General features: G+C 49.8%; 1 protein-coding gene across 2 annotated transcripts in view; it reads right to left on the reverse strand.

Annotated features, from left to right (window-relative positions):
• Positions 1-23,710, reverse strand: part of PLXNA4 (plexin A4) — a 428,442-nt gene that overhangs the window by 326,929 nt on the left and 77,803 nt on the right. For both annotated transcript variants that reach the window (XM_014840844.3, XM_070513683.1), the window contains exon 3: positions 16,951-17,133. In XM_014840844.3, coding sequence (XP_014696330.3) covers positions 16,951-17,133 — 183 coding nt within the window. The remainder of the gene's footprint in view (positions 1-16,950; positions 17,134-23,710) is intronic.

Genomic DNA, 23,710 nt, shown 5'->3' on the forward strand with positions numbered 1-23,710 from the left:
TCAAACTCCCCATATGCCTCAGCCTCACCCCTACGCAAAGCTGGATATTCGGTGGGGAAGCCAAGCTGAGCTCTAGAATGCACACAGGCAAAAAAAAAAAAAAAGGCTTTTATGTCCATAAACGGAGAGAGCGCACAATGTAATACAAGGGCGTGGGTTTTAGAGTGTGTGCACCAACAAGTAAGTGCCTTATGTCTGTAGCTAACTTTCTTCATGGGTCAAATTGGAGCAAAAACACTCAGCTTACAGGGTTGCCGTGAGGGCCCCAGACGGCCCATATATAGGGCATGGGTGGCAAAGGACCCAGCACCTAGGAGCTGCTCGCTCTTCCTCATCCTTCGTCCTCTCTTCCCCTCCGCAGCTCTGACTGACGAAGCAGTGGTTTCACCCCTTGCTGCAGAACCAGCGTTTGCTGATGACTATGCATGCGGGCCCACTCTAATGACGTGAGCCCTTAAAAGCGGACGCCCCTTCCCGGCTGGGGTTAGGAGGAGACAAGACTGCAGAGGCGTGGTCAGAGAGGTGCAACGTCGCTTGCTTTGAAAATAGAGGAAGAGGGCCATGAGCCAGGGAAGGTGGGCAGCCTCCAGAAGCTGCAAAGGCAGGGAGACAGACTCTCCCCTGAAACCTGCAGGAAGCAACGAAGACCTGCCGGCACCTTGATTTCAGCCCAGTGAGACCCATGACGGACTCCTGACCCACAGAACTACAGGACAATAAATGTGTGCTGTCTGAAGTTGGTAAATTAGTGGTAATCTGTTACAGCAGCCCTGGGAAACTAACGCACTGCTCATCCCTGACGAGGGGGCTGCCGCTCCCTCCCTTCATCCCTGCACGGCTGACTTCTCTGAAGGTGCTCCTGGCTGAGTCCTCCCAGCAGAGAAGTTCGTCTCGCTCACCTGGTTCTTCTGTGGAGCACTTTGGCCTGGCTCCCTTACCAGGAGAGCAGCAGCCTGTCCTGTCCTCCAGTTTCAAATGGCCCTTGTTCCTTAACGAGACTCCCAAGTCTTGTTTTCAGTTCCTGGGACCCCTTGAGTTGCAAGCCCGTGTGTCAGAATCATAGACCACAGACATGTGGAGCTTCAGGAGGAGAGGAGCTCTTGCAGGTTCCAGCGCCCAACTTCACCCACGTCCCAGAGGGGGACTTACAAAACACCAACCATCAGTGCTTGTGACGAAAGACAGCCGTCCACACGCAAGAGCAAATGAGGAAGGGCATGCCATTTCTCAGTCAGGCTGAGTACGTCCTCTAACCTGCTTTGTATGCTGGCCCTTTAAGCCGCCAGGACCAAGGTGGGGTGTTGGGCACAAAAGCAAGTCTTTAGAACAGGGAAGCTGAAAGCTGAAAGGATAGGGGTGAGAGCTGTCAGTGGAGGAGGAAGCCCCTCTCTCGACAGACAGCAGTGGTGGCTGGAGCTGGAGCGATGCAGGACTCACGCCCAGCTGACTCCCGCCCAAGTCTGCCAGGGGCCCTGGAACCCAGTTCCGGGCTGTCAGCAAAGACAAATTTAGCACCGATGATCTCATCTTGCAGAACAGCCCCAGGGCCTCAGAGAGCTCTGGGAAACATCACTTCGACAAGTTGGAAAGTGGACGTCACTGCTGGTCCCATAACATAAGTGGGGGGCACAGTGGTCCTTCCCTCGGCTCGCAAAGAGGAGCAGACGCAGGTGATGGCCAGGGAGTGGGAGCAGGTAGCAGGCTGGGGGAGGCCTCCGGGTCCCAGAGACTCCAGGCACAGTGAGCCGGTGCTTTGAGGTGAGTCCACAGACACCAATCCGTGGTTTGAGTGGCAAGCAGTAACAAACATTCGAACTGTGAGGTGGTGGCTTCTGTCCCTGTGAACCTCCCCTTGTGCTTACACCAGGACATTGCGTGACAGAGTATTTATAAATGCAGCAGTGGGCAGAAGGTGGGGGAGGGCTGGAGCTCTTTCCCTCTGTTGTTTGCTGCGAATAAGACCGCAGCCCTGCCAAGAGGAGTGATTGTGCCTTGTCCCTCCCTACAAAGGCGGGGATTGACCTTGTCCCTCCAAGGGAGTCAGTGGCAGAGAAGGATGAGAATTGGTTACTAAGTGCAAACCCAAATTCCTGCCACCAGCTCCAGCCGCCTCTCTGTGGTCCTGCCGTTGGTTTTCTGGCTTATCTTAGCTGAAGACTTCTGCTGGTCAGTTCCCCGAGGTTTTTCCATGTGTTTCATGGGCAGATTCTCTCTCATGCTCCTGGAGCAAAGAGGACATAGTGACTCCTCCAATGCTGCCCCAAGGTCACAGAAGGGCAGTGGCGGGCAGGCCCTTTGGCCGCAATGAGGATCTCTAGCTCCTGATTCTATAGCCAATGGACATGGCCCACAAACCTTCCTGATGGAGGAAGGTAGGAAAATACCAAGAAGAATGAACTTGATGTCTCTCAAGTAGAAAGAAATACATTTCTAAATATCAAATAAACATAGGTACTTCTAGAAAGTAGGACCCAGAGAAAAGAGCGGTCTCTACTACACTACTAAAGGTGATAGACAGTGATGGCAAATAAATGTTGTCAGATGAGAAAGGCCAGGTTTACATCCAAGCACGTGGGGGTCAGTTCTGCATCAGATTCAGTCATGTCAGGGAAGATCAACTTCCAGAGAACAAGGGCTGCGGGTCCGATAAATTCCATCCTGGGAAGTGCCGATGGGACATAACGAGGCACTGTCAGAGAAATAAATCACAACGTACTGAGAATTTTGGGTGACCACCAAAATAAAATGTCTTCTGCCAAAGACAGCATAAGCATCATTGTGGAAGGAAGGAAAGTCCTACAAGCAACTTAGAACAGAACTGACAGCATCTCTTCAAGTAAAGATGTTAGCAAAAGCTGCAAAGAGAAATTGCGATACACAGCAAGAATGAACACCTTGAAGCAGGCATTAGGGCTACACAGCCGGACCCAGAGGGTAGAAGCGGGGTCAGCCATGGGGCAAAGAGTCTTCCGAGGGGTCCGCCCCAGAGCACTGGGCCAACATCTCATCCCACACACATGTACACACTCCTGCAGCACCAGGGCCTTTGGAGCAGAAACTAAATTAGTTCAGACTGGGAATCATTTATCCTGTAGAGGCAAAATGAGATTTTTTTCTGCTGTTCTTTTAATTAAAAGTTAGCTCATAAATCAAAGACCTTGTTTCCAGGCTGCAGAAGGTGGTAGGAGGGGACCCAAGCCTTTCAGAGCTGAGCGTGCCCTGCCTGCGCCCCCTTCCCTCACAGGTTATTCACCACAGTTGCAGCGCCTCACGTGTGGTAGGCGCTCGGTGAGGAGCCAAGGGCGGCTCAGCTGAATTACGTCTTTCATCTTCCCAGTTGGGCTTCCTAAAGTTCTTCCACACAGATCCTGAGAGTGTGTGCACACACAGACACACAATTAAACCCCGCAAGGGCTGCCTAGTGCATCTATTTGGAGCAGCTGAGGTTTCCCCTAGAGCCCTCCCACCCTCTGCTCTTCCACCCTGCCTGGGTTCACCCGGGGGTTTACTTCCACGGAGTCTAAAGACTCTTCTTAGAAGGTTTCGAAGCACAGACTGTCACATGATCCTCACCATCTTCCTAATTTTTATTAGTTTTTTCCTTCTAGCAAATCAAAGAACGCTCTATGGATGTGAATCCTATTATCCTCAGCTCATCCCTAAGAGATGGAGGAGGCATACATTAATATGCTTGCTGCTCAAAAGGTGAGATATGTGCAGATAAACAATTTGTCCGAAATCAGAAGTGCAACCAGCAACAAAGTCGAGATTTCCCGGCTGCCAGTTCCAACTCTTCATGCAGCATGCAGGCCGGCTCTTAATAGTTGAGAGGCACGGGCAGCCCCAGACACAGACCTGGGCAGACACTTGGGCATGAAGCCCGCAGGGATGCCTGGGAGCAGACATGGGAAGCAGCCGGGCGGCATCCAGTGGCTCCCTTTGCTCCTTCTGGCCTTCCTCTGGCTTAAGAGAATGGTTGCCATGACCACTGAGGAAGCAGAATGTTTCCCCATTTTCAAAGGGCTCCTCACCTAAGCATCTTAAGTGCTTTGTGTACCCACTCACGTGTCTTCATACTTTTGGGGAGAAATGGGGACAAAGAAAGGGAACTCCTATAAGAGAGGGGATGAAGGGAGAGCTTCATTTCAGCTTCCTGTCCAGATCTACCCGTGATGCCATGAACCTCTCCCTCCCTGTGTCCTGTCACCCAACCCAGCTACTCCCCTCAGTTCCCGCCCCTGGACAGAGAAAGAGTCCGGACAAAAGAAAAGGTCAAGAAAGGAGCAAAGGCCCCCTCTCCCCTGTCCCTGGACCCAAGTCCCTCCGAAACAATCAAATTTAAAGCAGAGAGATTAAATTATCACTAAGCTAATTATGGGTATCACACTTAGGCTGGCTGCCGGGAAGCGAGGTCAGCAGACAAGAGGCATCAAAATTAAAGGCAGATGCAAAAAGCACTTAAAAAAGCAACTGGGAGACTCATTACCCCACACACGGAGGGGAAAGAAACCACTCTGATGTTCGAGGCGCTGTCCATCTGGGCAACAGTCAGAGCGTTTGACAGCTAAATAGCTCCACTCTGTCATCATCTCAAAGCCAAAGTGGGCGAGTCAGAGGTAAACTGATTAGATGGTGTGCTGCTAATTTCCCAGAGAGAACATGAGGGAGGTGGGGCTCAGTCCAAGAGGGCAGAGCACAGGAGGACCAGCCCCAGGCTTGAGCGCAACCAGGAGGGTCTGCCTCCTAAGTGTGCATGCATGGGTGCATATCGGCATGCGCGGTACACACACGTTATGTGTGGGGATTAGGTACATGTGCATGTTTATGACGTAAACGAATGTATATGTGTGGGAGGGGGCACGCAGTCATGCACGTGTGGTTCTCTGCCTGAAAATAGAGGGTGGAGAGCTTGGAAAAGATCGGAGGGCCCCTTCCTAGCATATTTGCAACAGGGCAACTTCTTAGGAGCTTTCTGTGATTGCCAAGGCCCTTGAAATCGCTGCCACTAGCTCAGTCTTGAAAATACATATCATTTTGCCCAGTTGTGGATGCTCAATGACTCCCCATGCATCATCGATATGCTGTAAGTTTAAGACGTGTCAGCCAAAAAATTGGCAGTCTACAAAATGAGTGTGAAAGCTAAAAAATCAATGTTTTTCAAACTAATCTGCAGGAGGGCATCCTCCATTCAGGAGTGCAGCTCTGCACTTCTCCTGCCTTTTCCAGAGAGGAGCGTACACAGGGGAACTCTGATAAGGAGGTCGGTGAGCTGGTCCTGAGTCAGTAGCCAGCTTTGGAACCAGAACTTCCAGATGGGGCTCCTTGCCTGGGGGAATGGAATTCAAGAGCCAGTGGTCCTGCCTGTGTCCAGAGTGAATTTTTAGAATTCACAGTCAGAAAAGCAGAGTTCAGAAGGGAACTGGGGGAATCTTCGGGGGTTAACTTACCTAGGAAAAATTAATTTGGAAGGCTCTATTTAATTGTAGGTAAGAGAAATGATTTAATAAATTTGGATAATTTAATTACCCCAAGAGACATCTGTTGAGCACAATCTGATCTCTGTATTTAAGTAGAAAAGTGCCCTCACTCTTAAGGAGAACTGGATGTAGGGAAATATGCACGTGCAGAGCCTAATGGAAGCAATGGGACAATTTCAGCTTCAGTTTTAGGAGAAAAAGTAAACTGATGGAGGATTTAGTTTTAAAAAATCTCCAATACTATGACTGGGGTTGATGATATAAAATCAGTCATATCCTATATTTTTCACACATTTTCTCCAAGAAGAAGACCATGAGCTCTTTAAGAAACACCCAGAACACTATGGATGGCCCAGTAGATAATTCCTGATAAAATGTTGATGTTCACAATAAAAATCCTTATGGTAAACTGTATTATTGACAAAATATTCTCTGCCCTTCCCTCCCGCCTCCCCACACATACACACACCAGGCTCCTCCTGTGGCAGGGTTCTATTCCCCACACCATTCACTTTGGCTTGGCCAATAAAATATGAGTGGCAATAACATGTGCCACTTCCAAGCGGCAGCTTTAACAGCCACTGTGTGGCTCTCCCATCTCTCTTTTCCTTCTGTCAGGAGATTGGCGTGTCCCAGACAGAGGGGCTGCAATTCAGCCTCTGTCACCAATAAATGACGTGGAGCACAGCTGCTGCCAAACCAGGGTACATAAGAGCACAAGCTGGAAATAACCTTTGTTATTGTAAGCCACTTAAACGTGGGGGCCATTTGTTCCCACAGCATAACTTAGCCTAAGCTAGCTGACACACCTCCACACACGCACAGGTACAACGAGACCCTAAAACGCAACAGTTAATCTGCAAACACATTTTTTTATTCGGTACATGTTACCTTCAGGACAACGCTGGGCTGGGCACGTGCAGGCTAAAGTTGGCAAAGTTTCAACACACTGGGGAAAAGATCCAGCTGTATTAATGAACTGCATTTTTTTGTGAAGAAAATGAACGAATTACTTTCAGAAAATAATCTCAGCTACAAACGTCGAAACCTGCTACTGCCTGTGATGTCTGGGTAATCACAATGTTACTGAATCAAAACTCAAATTGATAAAATGGATACATGATCAGGCAATTCATTTCAGAAAAGGATTCATGGGCTTCCTTCGACGAACCCATGTCCTTTACTCAAAAGCCCATGCCCTTCCCACTGGGTGGAGAAGCCCACAGCCTAGTTGAGGGGATGAAGCAGTCAGTGCTCCCAGCATCCCTGTGGCCTTGACCCTGCCCAGCCCATGGAGGGGTCTAGCGGCCCCAGTTGACACAATGGCACTTCAGGTCAACAATATGCTAGTTCAGGTCCATCCAGGACCTGAGCTGGTCCTGCCTGATTGAATCTCATGGATCTAAGAAAGACTAATTCTGTAGGTGAGGTTTAAAATGTATTTTCCTCTCCCAAGCACGGTATGTCTGGGGCAAGGCCCAGAAGAACTTTAATCATAGAGATTAAATAAGATATTCCATGCATGCTAATCTGAAGCATTTAAAATACAGTTATATTTACATATGATTTTCAAAAAGCCCGTATACCCATTGTGAGAAATATTTGTAGTGGGATCCTGTTTCTGGGGGAAATTCATGGATAAACACTGTGATCTTTGGAGAAGGTAGAACAAAAAGGAAAGAGCTGACTAATCACTGGAGGAAATGGTAGTCAGTTGGCAGAAAGACCAAGTTAAAGAACTCATCGACTTGTGGATCTTTAAGAATGAACTGAAGGTATCTAACCATCTTCACTGTTATCAAAAACCACAAACCGTATAAGATGTCCATATGATCTTAGGTCTAATTCTGCCTGAAAAAGCAACTGGCCTCTGAGACTTCCACTGGCAAGACCTGAAAAGCAGTAGCATTTGGTTTAAGTTTTGAATGCAGTGATGAGAGCATGTCATAAGATGACTTCAGCATCATTCCGGCCTCTCAAGTCCATGCATCCCTGGGCACACTCCAATTCAGCTGCCTCCACCCCCAGCGTACTCACATCATGGTGGGAGATGTAAGCGGTTAAGTAGAAAGACAATCCACCTCCCTGGCAAGAGCAGGAGGTGTCTCTTCCTGTACTCCTACCCTTCCACCCTCCTTGCCTCCAAGGCCTCAGGAGCCTTCTGAGGGGCAGGGTGTGGGGGAGGAACCTTCTGGAAGGAGATTCAAGGGAAGTTCCAGAAGAAAAACTGGGCCCAGGGGAGGCAGTGGGGATGCCAGAGATTTCCGTGGCCACAGAGTGGCCCCAGGGAAGGGAGAGTCTGTGGGGTGGGAGGGACCCCTGAGCCAACACTCACTGCTCACAGACCCATGCCTCGGTCCCCTTTTCCTAGTAGGACTCACACGGGAACCAACAGGGCAAAGCAGGTCAGCAGGGTCAGCCTGGGTCCCCTCCCAGCTATGTCAGCAACACGGGATGTAGCAAAGATGGGCTCCCGTTTGTCACCTCAGTAGCCTTGGGGTCCTCAACGAACAATGGAGATAGGGCCAGCTGGCCGTGGGCATCAAGGAGAGGCATGGGGGAAAGGGTGTTGCTCTTTTTAGATCCTTTGCATTCTTTCACAAGAACCGACTTTTTCTAAACTTTATATAAAAGCTATGCAAGCACATCTTTATACTCAAGTCTCCTTCCAATCACACTGCCCCTCGAGTCATCAAACCTATCAAGAAGTGACGCAGCCAGAGCTGCCTCGGGCCTTACTACCCCGACAGTCGTCCTGGGCAAATTGGTCCATATGAGGTTTGTGAGCAGATTTTCATAAGTTAACAGTACATAATCCATAAGGACAGGAGAAAAAGCCAAGAGCTGAGAGGGCAAAAGTGGGGAGAACAGGCGCAGGACTGAGGGCAGAGCCAAGAAGCTCGGGCTAGGGCTCAGGCATTTCGGAAGAAAAAGAAGGCTGGATGGCCTGGTGTGGGGAGGTGCTAAAATGACCGGGCGCTCTAAGGAGATGCTATAATGAGGTCCTCAGCTCCAGAGGGCTTGCAAAGCAGTTACGGAACACCACTAAGCAGAAGCAGCAGTCTTCCAAAGGAGTAAAGACAGGGGCCCTGGGTGACCTGCAACAGGAAAAATAGTCAAGAACCACCACGCAGGGTCCCACAGGCTGTTGGCAGCGAGCCTTCTACCTTGCAGGAGAACCCAAAAGGCAAAGAAAAGCCCCCAGGGAGTCCTGGGCAGCAGGTCAGTGGTAAGTGGAAAAGCATAGCTCATCTGCTCCCCAGAAAACCTCCAACCTCTCCCCAAGGCCACGGCCCACTCTGCCGGGGTTGGCTCCCCCATAATTGCTCCTCGAGAGGGAAATTGCCCGTGGAGGGACGTTGGTGATGCAGAGCTGCTGTGTAGGTGGGAATCCCATTGTCTCCCAGGTGGGAGCCTCTTCCTTGGAATTTAAATTTAGCCAGGCCCCTTGAGGACTCAAAATGTGCAGGGCCAGGCGGCCTTCCATGGCTGAAGGGATGAGCTGGAGGACCTGTGTCCTCAGGGTCGGGGGGGGGGCCCTTCACATGCAGGGCGGCAGGCCTCAGGGGCCATAGAAGGCTGGGGGGTGATTTTTTTTTTTTTTTTTTTTTTAACTAGGAGAGTTGGAGGATTGGAGCTCTTTTAGATAGACGAGTCTGGCAGAATGGATAGGATGATTAAAGAGGGGAGGGCCTAGAGCCAGGGAAACCAGTTACAACCATCCAAGCTCGAACACTGGGGCCCTGCAGGGACAGAGGGAGTGAAAGGAAGGTTCTGGTCACAGGCACACTGGCCAGGTACAGGAGGCCAGGTGACCACCTCCTCTTGCAACTGTGGAGGTGAGCTGTACCCACAGACGGTGAGCAAAGCCTCAGGTAGATTCCATGAAATTGCTGTACAAATGAGTCAAAGGGCAGACCTTAGATCAAATTGTGTGCCCTCTGGTGAGTTCCTCCGTCCCCTTCCTCGTGTGTAAAATGGAGGTTGTAATATTTACCCCAAAAGGAAGTGTTGAGGATTACATCAGAAAATCAATGTACACAAGGCACACAAAACACCTAGTGCCTGGTACCTACCAGGTGTTTAAAGCACACTAGTCCCGTTCTCATTCTCTCTTTCCTGCCAGCTCCAATCACAGAAAATGCCTCCTTCCTAGGAGCTGGATGACTCCCAGCAGAGGCCGAAGTCAGGAGACATGGATTCTCCATGGCCGCACAGAGCTCTCGTCCACACTGATTGGAATCATAGGTCTCTCTCATCCACCAGCATAAACTACCACCATTTCCCTGAGATTCAGAGACCTGGCACTGCCTCCTGTGCTCCCAGGCCTCTGCTGAGACGGTTCCTCCCCGTCAGGCCCTGGGTGTGGCAGGCCACTTCACCCATTCCTGTCCATCCCCCAGATTCTCTAATATGTCTACACAGTCCTTCTGACTCGGGCAGTCAGAAGGCAAGATTCAGCGCTCAGGCCACTTCTGTCCCTGAGCAGGGCTGTGGCCCTCTCCATACCACTAAAAGTTAACTTGAAATTTAAAAGTATTGGTTCCGATGTCCTCAATGGCCCAGAAACAAAACCCTAGTGTGGTAGGCACCCTCTAAAATGGCGCCAGTGACTCCTGCCTCCTGATATTCACACCCTTGTGGCAGCCCCTCCCCCTGAGTGTGGGCTGGGCCATGTGACTGGCTTCTAACAAACAGAATACAGCACAAGAACTGGGATGTCATTTCTGAAATTAGGTTTCAAAAAGACTGTGGCTTTTCTCTTGCTCGCCCTCTCTTGTTGTCTCTCGCTCTCTCTCAGCTGCCATGTGGTGTGAGTGGCTGCCATGGAGAGGCCCACATGGCAAGGGACTGATGTCTCCAGTGAGGACCTGAGGCCTGCCAACAGCCACATGAATGGTCTTGCAAGTGGGTCCTCCCCCATTCCAGCCTTGAACCCAGAGATGACTGCAGCCCCGGCTGACACCTTGTCTGTAGACTGTGGGCAACCCTGAGCCAGAGGACCCAACGAAGCCATGGATTCCTGGCCCACAGAAACTGTAAGTTAAATGTTGTTTTAAGCCTCTATGTTTTGGGGTCATTGGTTACACAGCAATCCATAACTAATACATCTGTGTCCCCCAGAGGTAGGATGGAAGGCATGAAGTGAATGTGGGAGACTCGAGAGAGCTATTTTAGAAGTCACCGTGAATGCTTCTATGAGAAACCAAAGCTGCTGGAGAAAACACTGTAATACCACCAAGATGCAGGCTGAGTGGCCACAGTCACAGGAAGTCACTTGAGAACAGGTACGGTCTGTAAGCTCCCCAATCAGAGCTTCAACTGTGGGCTCTGAGTCAGTCTGGCTGCCACTGCCTTCACCATCAAAGTGGCTGAGGCAGCCGCAGGGATTTCTCATAATGAAGACCTCCCTGGTCCTGTCCTCACTGAGAGCCTTCACCACTATTGACATAAAGATCGTATCCTCCTCCAATCCAGATTCTAGTAGATATGAGTCCAGCAGTAAGGGGACCATTTAGAGCGGGGGCCCGCTTCCTCTTCTTGCCTCTGCCTCCTCCCTCTTTCCCTGGTACATCATGTCTTTCATCCTTTCCCATCTTTGTTGTCTTGGTTACATGGCCAGGCTCCTGATATGCTGCTAGTTTTCATTTTAATGATATGTTCTTGTAAAGCACAATATTTTACTTCAATTGCATGTGTCACTGGATAAATTCCTCCAGTGTGTCTGGCATTTAAGCATCAGCTGACTGAGTACGCTCTGTGATTTGGGGTGTTTCTGCAGCACTTTCTTCAATTTTAATGTCTTTGCGTTTTAATTTATGATCAGGATCATTCTATACAAATGTGTATATATATATACACACACATATGATTCAAAAAAGTGGCACACATGTATCAGTAAATCTTGAATTGGAAAAGCTCATTTAAAACTATCTCCTTAAATATGTGCACTAGTAATGATCATTTGGAAAACAGAATGAGAAGGGTCCCTGAGGTAGTATTTTCTGGGGATCTCAAAGTGTGTGTCAAGAGGACACCAGGAGGAGAACGTGTCTATGCCCCAGCTATTGGCCTCAAGCTGCATTGAGAGGGCTGCAGCAGAAGCTCCATTATGAGGACTCCTCCCCATACCTTCCCAGGTCAGCTCTGAGTGCCCACTTGAGATCTCCCCAGGGACAATGGGTGGGCCCAATGGAAAAATCATGAAAAGTAGGAAAGGGTAAGAAAATAGTGCCAGTGAGGACACACTTATGTAAAAAGGATGGTTGAGTGAGGGCTTAATATTGATCAAGAATATAAGATACCCCCGAGAGGACATTGGCCAGCTTAGCTGCTCTGCATATCTACCAGATACAACATGGACAAAAAGGCTTAGAACACAGCAGTGGAGATTGAGACAAGGTGGGAGGAGGACCATGAGAAGTGGACAGGTTGGCATGAGGCAAAGGTGGTCTGAAGAGCAGATCCTAGGTTGGCCACACTTGAAGGACAAGTGACAGAATGGCCGTGTCGTGTCCTTACTTAGACATGAAATCAGAGGAAGGGGGGCCACCCCGGTGCGCCTGAGGTGCTCTTCTGTCCACAGTGCCTTCGACCTCAGGCTCTGCCTCACTTAACCAAGATCTACGCAGGCTTGGTACTTGAAAAACCAGAGGTGGGAAATGCAAAACAGCATGACACAAACAATCAAACAAAAATGCTTTGATGGTCTTTTCCCATCATGGAAGTCGTCCAGCATTGATTTTCCACATTTCTTTTCTGCTTGGGTGTCTAACCACATGCAAACTCACAACGCTTCAGAGCTGACTGACTGAGCCTGTACCAACCCCGCTCACCCTCGGCTCCAGCCTCAGAGCTCCCAGGCCAGTGGACTTCTATTTGATCTCATGAGGCCTCCACCCATCTTGAGGGCTTTCCACAGCATGAATTTTTTAGTGAAAGCTGATCTAAATTTCCAGGTGAATTTTCAAAAGCATTCTTGGATCCATTGAGGAAGTTGCAAAGCAGGGGTTACACATCTCTGATGTGATATTGCTCTGTGAGTCAAGCATTGCACACACAAACACACACACACACAGACACGCACCACCCATCCATCCATTCCTGAGAACTTGTGTTCAGAATGACACAGCGACAGGTGGGTCTCCCTCTGCCCCACTCCATGTCTGGCTAGTTGCCTGTCTGGACCCGTGGTCAGGGCCTACAGAACACAACCAAATCGATTTCAAAACAGGCTCAAAAAAAAAAATTAGGAAGACTAGATTAATGTGCATGAGAACTCCCAATAAGAATGATTTTTGTGTTGTCCACTCCTCTGGTCTCTCTGTGCGGACACACACCCACTCCTATCTAGAGAGGTTGGTGTGGCGTGGTTTGAGCACACACATGGGTGCAGGTCCTACTACAAGCCAACGGCAGGGTCAGCCGGAATTCTGCTTCTCCAACATCCACCAGGGGCTCCACCTCTTAGGTGTGAACAGTTTAACCTAGCAAAACACCCAGGAAAGACGCAATCACAAAGTGAAAGGAGCAATCACACCTCAAGTGGAAGTTTATGATGTTTTGGTTCACAATGAATGTTACTCTCTCCCTCTAATGTCAGGCAGTAATTCACTGCTGAACAGCAGCCATAAAATATGATCACTTAGTGATAGGAATGCAAGAGGCAGAGAAAGAGGTGGGGCGGGTCCTGGCTGAAATATTTAAGCCAAGAGATCTCGTGGTTCTGAAGCTACTCTGACCTTGTTACCCCAACTTGGGTCAAAGGTTTTCAGACTTATACAGACACCCCAAAGCAAATCAGGATGGTGTTTGCCTTAAGATTTTTACCTGTAGTTGAAATGTTAACAGTCTCTGGGTTATTTCTCAGTTCCTAGGCACCTCCAGATGACTGTAGCATTTATTTGCCACAATTCAGAATAGCATGTGCCTTTAATGCTTGCCATGGAAAAAGCTGCCAATACCAGCCATAACACACACACGTCAGAAAACATGAAAGCCGTCCAAATTGGCACTTTCCTCACCTCCTTTCCCCCTGCTTCATGTGATGTGCGCACTAAAGGAGTGAAATCATGGTCATCAGAGGCAAGGTTGCAAATGATGGGGACCCACACTTTTCTAACAAAATGAAACGTCAGTAATTTTGAGGACAGCCTATGGATAGCTACAGTCTAGCTGCTGAACCCCTGAAACCCACAGCAAGCTCCCTTACTCTCAACAAACCCCAAGCCCCCTCCCACCGTCCCTCCCCACCTCGAGTCCCTTGTCATATTGCAAAGAACTCTGCAAGGTCCTTGATACACACAGGAGATTATTACAGGGCTCAGAGAAGTCAACTCTGTAATTATGGCTACAGTATGATTTCCATTATTCTCACCCTCTGGTTTCAGTAGCCCACAAAACTTCCCGCAAAATCTTCTTGTAGTCCCAAAGCTTTTCATGGCTGGGCCTCTGCCCAAAAGGTGAATATGGTCCTGATAACCTCTGGGAAAGTCAGGACAGAGTTATTACAAGGAAAGGGGAGTGGTGCCTAGCCAGCAAGGGTGGTGGGAAATTCTATTGTTTAGAAAAAATAAATAAACCGGCCAGTTTTGCTTTTTATTATTTGAAACAACAGACCCCGCAGCCCAGCCTTCCTTTCCCAACTCAGACTGTCCCCTGGGCCAGCGGTGCTGAGTCTGCAGGAGCGGTAGCTGGGCTCCAGCAAAACTATTAAAAGGCTGCCCCTCTAAGCTCATGGAGCAGTAGGTTTGGCTGCCCACGGCCTGGCTTTCCCCAGGAGGACCACTGGCTCATTCCCCCAACATGACCTTCTGCTCCTACCTCTCAAATGTTTATGCTCCACCAGTCCACCACTGCTGTGAAATTAAATGTAAGGTCCCAGATGGCTGAAACAGAATCGCTCTTATCTAAACCCCCCAAAGTGAAAGATGGGAAATGCCAGCCCTTGGTTAAGCCCCAAGCCTCCTGGTCATGTGTTGCCTATCACTCCTGCCTGGCTGACCTCTGGGGACACTTCAAGGCAAGGCTGTGCCCACAGCCTACCCCGTGAGGGTTGTCGCTGTGCACTTTGCCCGTCCAGGCTTCTGGAAGTGTCCTTGTCCCCTTCTTATGGAGATGTGCTGCCCTCTGACCTCCCCACCAGGGGACAGGCATCCACAGGGAGAGAGAGCCAGCCTCCAGCGGACTCAGTTCACCCTCTGACCGACAGCACACATTTGCAAGTCGACTGTGTTAGGTTTATGATGCAGCCATGGCCAGGAAACAGGTCTTCTTTTCCCAAGAGAAAATAACTGTTCTGTGACATGCACTGAACTCTCAATGTTTATTTCACTGACACCATATTCCAACCAGCTCAGATGAAAAAAAATCCTTCTACAGGGTCTACTCGGTCTTGCCAGCAAGTCAATGATCCTCTGGCCCCTGGTAGGAAATTCGGTGGGGAGACTCTTTTGGTGCATTGGAATAAGTTACTTCTCCATTGCACGGCGAGTGGGCTTACTAGAGAAAAGTACCCCAAATCGCCTTGCTCACTTGTTAACTCTCAAGAGTGCTCATTCACCCATCAGGCCAGGCAAAGCAGGTCAACAAACATTTCGTTGTACGAACATGTAAGGGAATGCCTTTGGTACTTAGAATTCACTTCTGCAGCAAATCATGAATCGTGGTGAAGAATGACATCATCTGAGCAACCAATGGAAAGGTCCTCAAGGTCCCTGCTCTAAAGCTCGCACACATCCCTCCTCCGCTTATACTGAGGCTCATCAGACACAAGTTCAGCAAGTTTGGATATCTGACTTCCTAGCTCACCGGAAGCTGGAAGCCGCAAACTAAGGGAGGAAGAGAGGCATTAAAGTCAACCAGGATTCTGACAGCAACAGGAAACGATGAGCGACAGTGTGCACTGGAGGCAAAGCCTGGAAGGCTGAAGAATCAGACACAGGAGTTGTGTGGGGACAACACAACTATGCCTCGCAGCATATTTTCTGGGTGCCCACGAAATTCAGTTCAACACATGAGTGAATATCACAATAAGAAGGCCAAGGCAGCAAGGAAAGATTCAATTGTGTTGAATATATTCTTCACAGAAAGGCAGGGAACTATGAAATCTAATTCTTAACACCATAGAGACAATGGTTCAATTACTTGTTAATTTGCCACTTAAGGCAGCACATGACCATTAGGTGATTACCTCTTTGGGTGACACTAGATGCATGGTGCATTGACCACGTCATCTTTGTGGGGTGCCATGTGTTTCCCCAAAATGTTTCCTCTTCCACATAACACCCATATAACTACTCCACACGCATCCCTGACCACGCACACTCTGCTCCCGCCTCTCACCCTCCACACTCTCACACCCCAGCCCCACTGCCTCTTCCACAGAGATGGACAATTTAAAGAAACAATTGCTGAAGCGGGCTGTGACATAGTAGGATGGGAAAATAGGCACAGTCTTCTAGATTTGCAGACAATATTTCCCTTTGACCATCTCAAGCTGCTGCCTACAAATACAGCAAAGAGAACAGTAGGGATCAACACTCAGTCTGAGATCAGGCAGACCCTATTTACCAATCTGAATCACAAGATTTCCAGAGAATTCCAAGGAAAGCCTAAATAAAACACGCAGGATCTTCACGCGGAGTCACCAGTATTTCCCGGGGAAAAGTCTGAAGTGCGATTATCAGCCAACAGAAAACAGAACCTACCACCTACAGTCTTAGAAAGGCTTTTAATCCAAGCAAGGAGGGCACCCAGGGGGCCAGCTCCAACTCACTGAGAGGGGAAGCTCGAGCAGAGGTGGGCGAGAGAATAGTCCTGTAGGGACAGGTGCCCCCAGCACTGCTGAAATGCCAAGGTCACCCAGGGCCCCTGAAGCCAGTAACCTTCTGGAGAACAATGAGGAAACTCATGTCCCCAGATCACACTGTTCTACTCCACCTTAAGCAATTTCTGTGCTCCCACAACATGCATGGTTTCCTCGTTCCCACGATTTGGCTCTCAGCCCTAGTAGCAACTCTAGCAGGTTCTACTCTTTCCTCCATCTGTTTCCCTGAGTGGATTCCAGATGGATGCACCAGCCAGAAGGGCTGAAGCAAGAGGAACAGGCACATCCCTTGCCCTTGCCTGCCTTCCCCAACCACCCAGGCCTAATAAGGCTCTTGCCTTAGGGTACAAGCCCAAGGTAGACAAAGCATGCCATTTAGGATGGCTTAGCAAGGCTGGGGTAACACTCTATGTGCACACTAGCCCTATGTGCACACTCACCCAGTGTGATTCCACAACAACCCTCCGTACAAAGGCAGAGGAGGGACAAGGTTACCCCTTATGACCTCAACAGCATCATATCTCCATCGCTCAAACCTGAATCACTCGCCCACCAGGCCCAAGGTAGTAAAAAAGCAGGAGATATCCATCCCAGCGGGGACAGACTGCCTTCACAACAACCAAAATGACTGCATCTCATTCCTACCTTCTTCAGCTTGCCGCTTTTTGTGCCCACGAAGGCCAGAGAGTGATTCTTATAGACGTATGCAATAACAGAAGTCATGCGGTCCCTGTCCTCCGTGAAAACAGGAATGCCACGCACCATCTCCGACACGCCCAGGGGCGCATTCATATCCAGGCCACAGAAGTTATCATCAATGGTTAAGAGCTGAAAATTAAAAAAGGAGAAAAATTAGTGGGGAGCATCAGGGCAGTTGGCAGAGACATTGAGTCAGGGAACTATAGAGCTAGAAGAATCCTGAGAAATGGGTCATCTGGTATAAATCCCTCCTTTTTTACATGAAAAACTCAGCTCTAGAGAAACTAGGTGACCTGTCAACAGTCAACCTAAGTATATTGCAGGATCATGGCAAAAAAATCACAGGCCCCTAGAGTCTTTTTTCTCCCTACTCCGTGATCTTTTTGCCCTTCATCAACCACCCCAGGTGCCATCTTGGTAGCTTAGATTGACTATCATCACCATCACATCGGAAAGCACTCAGCCAGAACCCCCGAGAATGGGCTCCAGATGGCTCTTCTTGGGCATAAGAGGGATGTGGTCTCCACATCTCTACTTACTGTTGAGCACACACACAGATGAGAACTTAAGAGTGTAGAATAGAGATCTAGAAACATTAATACACAAATGACAATACCATGACCGAGGAATGTACAGACAATACGTTGGAGAAAGGAGGAATGGGAGAAGTGGAAGCTTCATGAACGAACTCAACAGGCCACAGTGGTGCCTCACTATGCCCCATCTCAGGCTTCCTGTTTCTTTTAGAGCATGGCAAAGAGGCGCAGCCTTATCATGCCTAACAGCATTTCCCAAAGTGTCTTCTTTGGAACCCAAGTCCCCCAAGATGCTACCATAAAAGGGTTCCTTGGGCAAATAATTTTGGGAAATACAGTACCTCCTAACACAATGCAAGAGATTCATAATGATCAGTTACAGGAAAAGCCTGAAAAGTCTTTTTTTTTTAATTCTTTTTTATTTTGCTGGGAAAGATTGGCCCTAAGCTAACATCAGTTGCCAATCTTCCTCTTTTTTTTCTCCTTCCTGAAGCCCGGTACATATTTGTATATTCTAGTTGTAAGTCCTTCTAGTTCTTCCGTGTGAGCCACCACCACAGCAGGGCTACTGACAGACGACTGGTGTGGTTCTGCACCCAGGAACCAGACCCAGGCCACAGAAGCAGAGTGCACTGAACTTTAACAGCTGGGCCATCAGGGCCGGCTCTGAAAAGTCTTTTAAGAAGAAATATATTTAACATTCTCTCAGCCTTTCCCAACATTTTATTCCCTAAACTATTTTTGATCAGACACCTATTAGCATTCCTTAAACAGAGTATTCCCTGGATATCCGGTGAGACACACTGACCCAACTTTTGCTCCTGACTCTGGGACAACTTCAGGTGTCAAGGAAAAGCCTTCAGCCCACATTCCCCAGTGTTTCAGCTGAATCTCCGCCTGTTTTACTCCAGGCCCCCATATCCCCACATAAGCAGTGGGTCACAGCTGGGTTCTGTCCTACAGGAGAGTGGTGAAGACCTTGACAATGGCTGGGGAGGAGCCACCGAGCAGCTTTGGTTGGGCACAGACCTCTCCGAGGCTCTAGGAACCTACACTGGATTTTCCTGTCTTTCTCAGAAGAACTGTGTGGCCTTAGAAGAGTTATTCCATCTTCTCATGCTTTTATTTTCCACTCCATAAAGATGAAGGAAAACCCTTGCTTTTTGATGGGTTTCCATAAAGCCTATAGAGCTCATGCCTGTAAGCGTCTCTGGACTTTTCAGAAAAAGGAGCGAAATAAAATACAAGGTATCACTTTTTTAAAGGCGTCAATCCAGCCAAAGAAAAAGGCATCTGGAGAACCACAGGCAGGCTCTTGCCAGCGGAATCGCATGAAAGTGGCCAAGGTGGAGCTTTCCAGGGCCTCGGGGGGGCCCTCGGCTCGCTCCCAGAAGGTGGGTGGGGGTGGGAACAGGCATTGTCCAGCTCAGGGAAGGCGATGTGGTAAGCATCTAAAACCTCTGTCTGCCCTCTGCCTTCCTTCTTCTCATGACGGGGCAGCAGTCAGGGCTGGGAGGAGAGAGCATGGGCAGGCCCAGGCAGGCCACGTGCAGAACAGATGTCCGCTCCGTGCCTTTGATCACCTCTGGTCTCTCTTGCATGGTGTGGTCCAACAGCCCAGACCAAACACAACCCCTTTTTCCTCCAAAAAAAAACACAACTAGAGGAGTCAAAGTTAGGAGGGAGCTTTCAAGGTCTAGTCTGATCTTCATGATTACTTCCAAAAATGAGGAAATGGAGGAGGAGACAGGTAGTGAAGGTTGAAAGGAATGGACAGAAAGAGGAAGAAACATCCACATAGAGGGAAGACGATGCCTTCTCCCTGCCGGACATGACCGCAGTGACCTGCCGAGCATTCCGAGGGCAGCCTAGGGCGTGCTGGGAATCCTCACGGCCTTGCACATTCCTGCCTCCTGTTCATAAGGAGTCCTCATCCCTGACTTCCTCAGCCCTAAACTGTGCTGCAGGGACCTCTGCATCTGCCAATGTACCTTGCCCATTCTGACCCATTTTCCAAGTAGATAAAGCTGAATGATTGCCTGCTCTGCACAAGGGGAAATGGAGGCAGGGAGCAAGGCAGTGCCCTTTTCACAGTCTCCCACCACTACTGGCACAAACATGTCTCCGTGACCTGGGGAGCCTTTGGCCACTCAGCCTAAGAACCGCACTTCTGAGTGGTCGGTTACTGAATGCCATTCTTCCCTTTGGCTGGGCAGAACCCAGGCAAATCAACAAACACCACCTACAAAAAGAGTGTGTCTTCGGCCAATGGCAGCGCTAAAGCATCACTTGCTCGGTGGAGGAAGTCAGGGACCCGTGACTCCCTGCCACGGCGGCACCTTGCACCGCAAGGGGCTGGGCGAGGAGTGTTTTCATGGAAGGAGGTGAGGACAGCCCAGCCCGGCAGTGAGAGCTCTGCAGGTCTGCAGCTCAGGGCAGCTCCCTGTGAGGCGCAGCAGGAGGCAGGTCTCGGGCTCCTCCCCTGTACCTGACAGTCATCTCTCACATTGTCTCCCTCTTCATGTCGTCCTCAGGCTCAAATGAGGCAAAGCCTGCAGCTGGGGCTCCTAAGTGGCACTGGGATTCCAGGGACAATGATGGCTTTTTCCTAGGCTCTCCCATGCCTCAGTTCCTCCCTCTGAATGGGGCACCTGGTGATGAAGGGGGATAGAGGCCTCTGACAGGTGCAGCCCAGGTCTGCAAGGAGGCTGAGGCCCCCAGCTATGGCGTGAGACAACCTTACTCTGTTTCCTCAAAGCTGGGGCAATGGGGGAGGGATTCTGAACACCGAAGTAGTGGAATAAACACAGGACTCAGGTTAACATGGTAGCTCTGCTGCTTCCCAGCTACCCTACATGGCCCAGGCTCCTCCTGTTCTCTGAGCCTCACTTTCCTTGACTGTCAAATAGCAAGACAGGGCTGTCATGAGAACTAGGTGAGATAACAGGTGTGAAGGCACCAGGTAACTGGAAAGCACTTCATCGATGTAAGGTGATATTTCACGGTAATTTTGTTAATGGAAATCCTACCTGGAACAGGGGTAGGATGGCTGCACGGGGTGGCCCCAGCATGCCTCCTGACCAGAGCATGGCTCTCCAAGGTCACTGCCCTGCTGGGTCTGAGCTGCGGCCACAGGGTAATTACAGCACCGGGGGAAGGAGGAGGCAGAGGGTCCCACAGGGCCTGCAGACCCTGGGAGGCCAAGGTATAGGAAGGAGATGACAGGGCTGGCCGTGTGGGCCCTAGAGGGGAAGGCTAATTGGTGAAAGCCTTCGACAGGTGAGGTTTGTCCTGGATTCCTGAGCACCCTGGGCGAGGGGGAGAGTGTCCGCTCTTGCCCTGGCCAAGCCCTCCCCTGAACCCCATTAACAGCAAGATTACAGCAACTGCCGAGGAGCCAGGAGCAGACCGGACTCCACCGTAACCAGGAGCCCAGCACGCTTCTCCCTCCACCACTCCACAAATATGCTGAAATGAGCTGTGGCCACCGTGATAACGCGTATTTATCAGAGAGCCACTGCCTTCTTATAGAGGAAAGATAGAAGGGTCTGCTGCATGGCAAGGCACATGCTGCCTACTTGGGCAACCTTGTGAACAGCCCTTGAAGCCTCAGATGGGGCCACGCCCTCTGGGGTCCCTTCTGCCCCAATTAGGAAGATACCAAATCTGCTTTCCACAAATGTCCACATGGGATGCACGACCTATAAATTAAGAGTGGTGATCCATGGATTCCAGGAACCATGGGCTCAAGCATGGCATCATGTTTCATGCATCTTTGTACCCTTGGCTTAGTTGCTGGTTCATAGTAGGTTAAAACATATGTGTTAAAGGATGGATGGATGGACAGACAGATGGATAGATGACTAAATAAAAGCCTGAGTTCCACAGTGGCTAACGCTGCAGAACCAGAGCCAGAATGCCTAGGTTTGAATCCCAGTCCTGCCACTTAATGCTGTGTGAACTTGAATAAGCTATTTAACGTCTCTGTGCCTCAGTTTATCATTGGTAGAATGGGGGTAATAATAGCATGTACTTCACAGTGCTGTAGCGAAGATTAAATGATTTAATATATGTAGAACACTATCTGGCACTTGGTAAGCGCTGTGGGAGTATTAACTCTTATTGTTTGTCACGGTTAGACAATTCAGACAACTTTTGCGAGTCTTGGCGTCTTTGGGGAAATTCACGGTATCTACCTCAGAGAGGTGTTATCAAGATTAAAGGGACTAATGTTACCAACATGAAATAGCAAAGGTGCAACTTCCTAAAGGTCTCTCAGGCCAACGAGGCTGAAGGAAGGAGCAGAGGAATGGTCTAAGATGTAGAAGATTTAGTGCTATTCATTAGAAATGTAAATTCTCGGGCTCCACTCAAGACCTAATGAATCAGAAACTCTGGGGATGGAGCTGAGACCTGCATCTTAACACCCTTCCAGGTGGTTCTGCTGCATATTAAGGTTTGGGAAGCACCGGTCTAGATCCCCTTGGAGGTCCCACCCTTGCTGAGGGTGTCATAGACCATGCCAAGGAGAGAATGTCATGTGACAAGGAGAACCACTCTGGACCTGGATGCAGAGAGGCCCCATGGCAGCCTCCCTGGGGGTGTGCCGAGCGGCAGTGGTGGAGGTAGCGTGGGGAGCCAGAGCTGACACTTCGAATTACAATCTAATAGCTTACGGCGCTTCCCTCGCGCACAGCGGCAAAGGTTACCGTGCAATTACGTGTCGCTACATACAAATGACAGAGCAGTTACGGTTACTTTACCAATTACAGGGAAATTGCTCCCACTCTGCAGAGAGACTGGCACTCTGAAAAGCTCTATCATCTCCGCAGAAAGGGGATTTTAAATGCTGCCAGCTTCCTGCCTCTCCCAGTCTCCCCAAGTTCTGGGGCGGAGCTGCAAAGCAGCCACTCAAGGACCCCAAAAGTGTCTGGTGGTCTCTGTGGAGACTCTCTGAGAAGGACCGAAGAAGGGGGCGCACCTGGGAGACATGAGGACATCATCTCTGGAGCCCTTTGGAGTTGCCCTCCAACCCCACGCCCTCATGACACAGTTGTAAGGAACCATCATCACCCTGACACCTGTGCCAACTCATCTTGAAGACCAAGGGTAACAAGGTAGCGTGAGGACCCGATCTCGAAGTCACTCCTGACCTGGCTAGGCTGGCCCCTGCGCTGGTTCCTGATGGCACCTCTCCTGCCAAGTGGAGCTGTTTTAGCCCCGCCCTTGGTTACACCACCTTTGCAGAAACCCCACATTAAGTTTTTATTATGGAAAGGTCAGAAGTGAGCCAGAGCTCAGTGGTCCAAACACAGTGCTAATGAGGTAAAGGTCACCAGGTCCATCCCCCTGTGGGCCAATTAGCTCAGCTCTGGGACAGTCTCTTCCATAGCCACAGGCTGCCCCTCTCAGCCCAGGCATCCACTGTTTACAGATATCCCAAACTGATCCAAAAGAGGCCAACCAGGGAGCCAACACGGATGGGAGGATGCAGCCAACTCCTCCAACCAGGGATGCTTCTGCCAACTTCTGTGTGCCAGCAACAGCAGTCTCTGAGCCCAGGATGGAAAATACAAAGTCAGACCTGGTCCTCTCTTTGTTCATGGACAGTCCAGCAGAGAGAGAAGTGGTTCCATCTTGGAGCAAACCAGCTCCTGGCCCTTCCCTTCCTGAATGCAAAAGTAGCTTCCAACCCCAGGCAGAGGAGTCCTGAGCACCCCCCCACACACACCCCCACCCACCCCCCACAGCTGGAAGGCAGACCATTAGATGGGGGAAGAAGGCCTCACAGTTTTGCCTAAGCTCACCCAGTACGGAGCCTTTAGTTGGGCCTATTTCCATCGAAATTTCGGTCTTTAAGGCTACTGGAACTCCTGTTTCCATTAGGGGAAACTGAGGCACTAAATGATGACCATACTATTTACTGTTCCTCACTTATTAATTTGCTTAAGAATGCTTAGGAAGGACCCACCAAGCACCAGGCACCAGGTGAGGACCCAGCAACATAAAGATGAAAGGTCTTGGTTTCTGCCTCTTTCCTAGTCGGGAGACAGACCTGGCCATGATTAGACAAGGCCATACGTGCCCTGCTTCAGTCCTGTTCCTGCACAGGGCATGGGGGCACGGCCACCGACTGCCTGGGTAAACAGCAGGGATTTGTGGACAGGTAT

The sequence above is a fragment of the Equus asinus genome, chromosome 1, assembly GCF_041296235.1.
Source record: "Equus asinus isolate D_3611 breed Donkey chromosome 1, EquAss-T2T_v2, whole genome shotgun sequence".
NCBI classification, from domain to species: domain Eukaryota; kingdom Metazoa; phylum Chordata; class Mammalia; order Perissodactyla; family Equidae; genus Equus; species Equus asinus.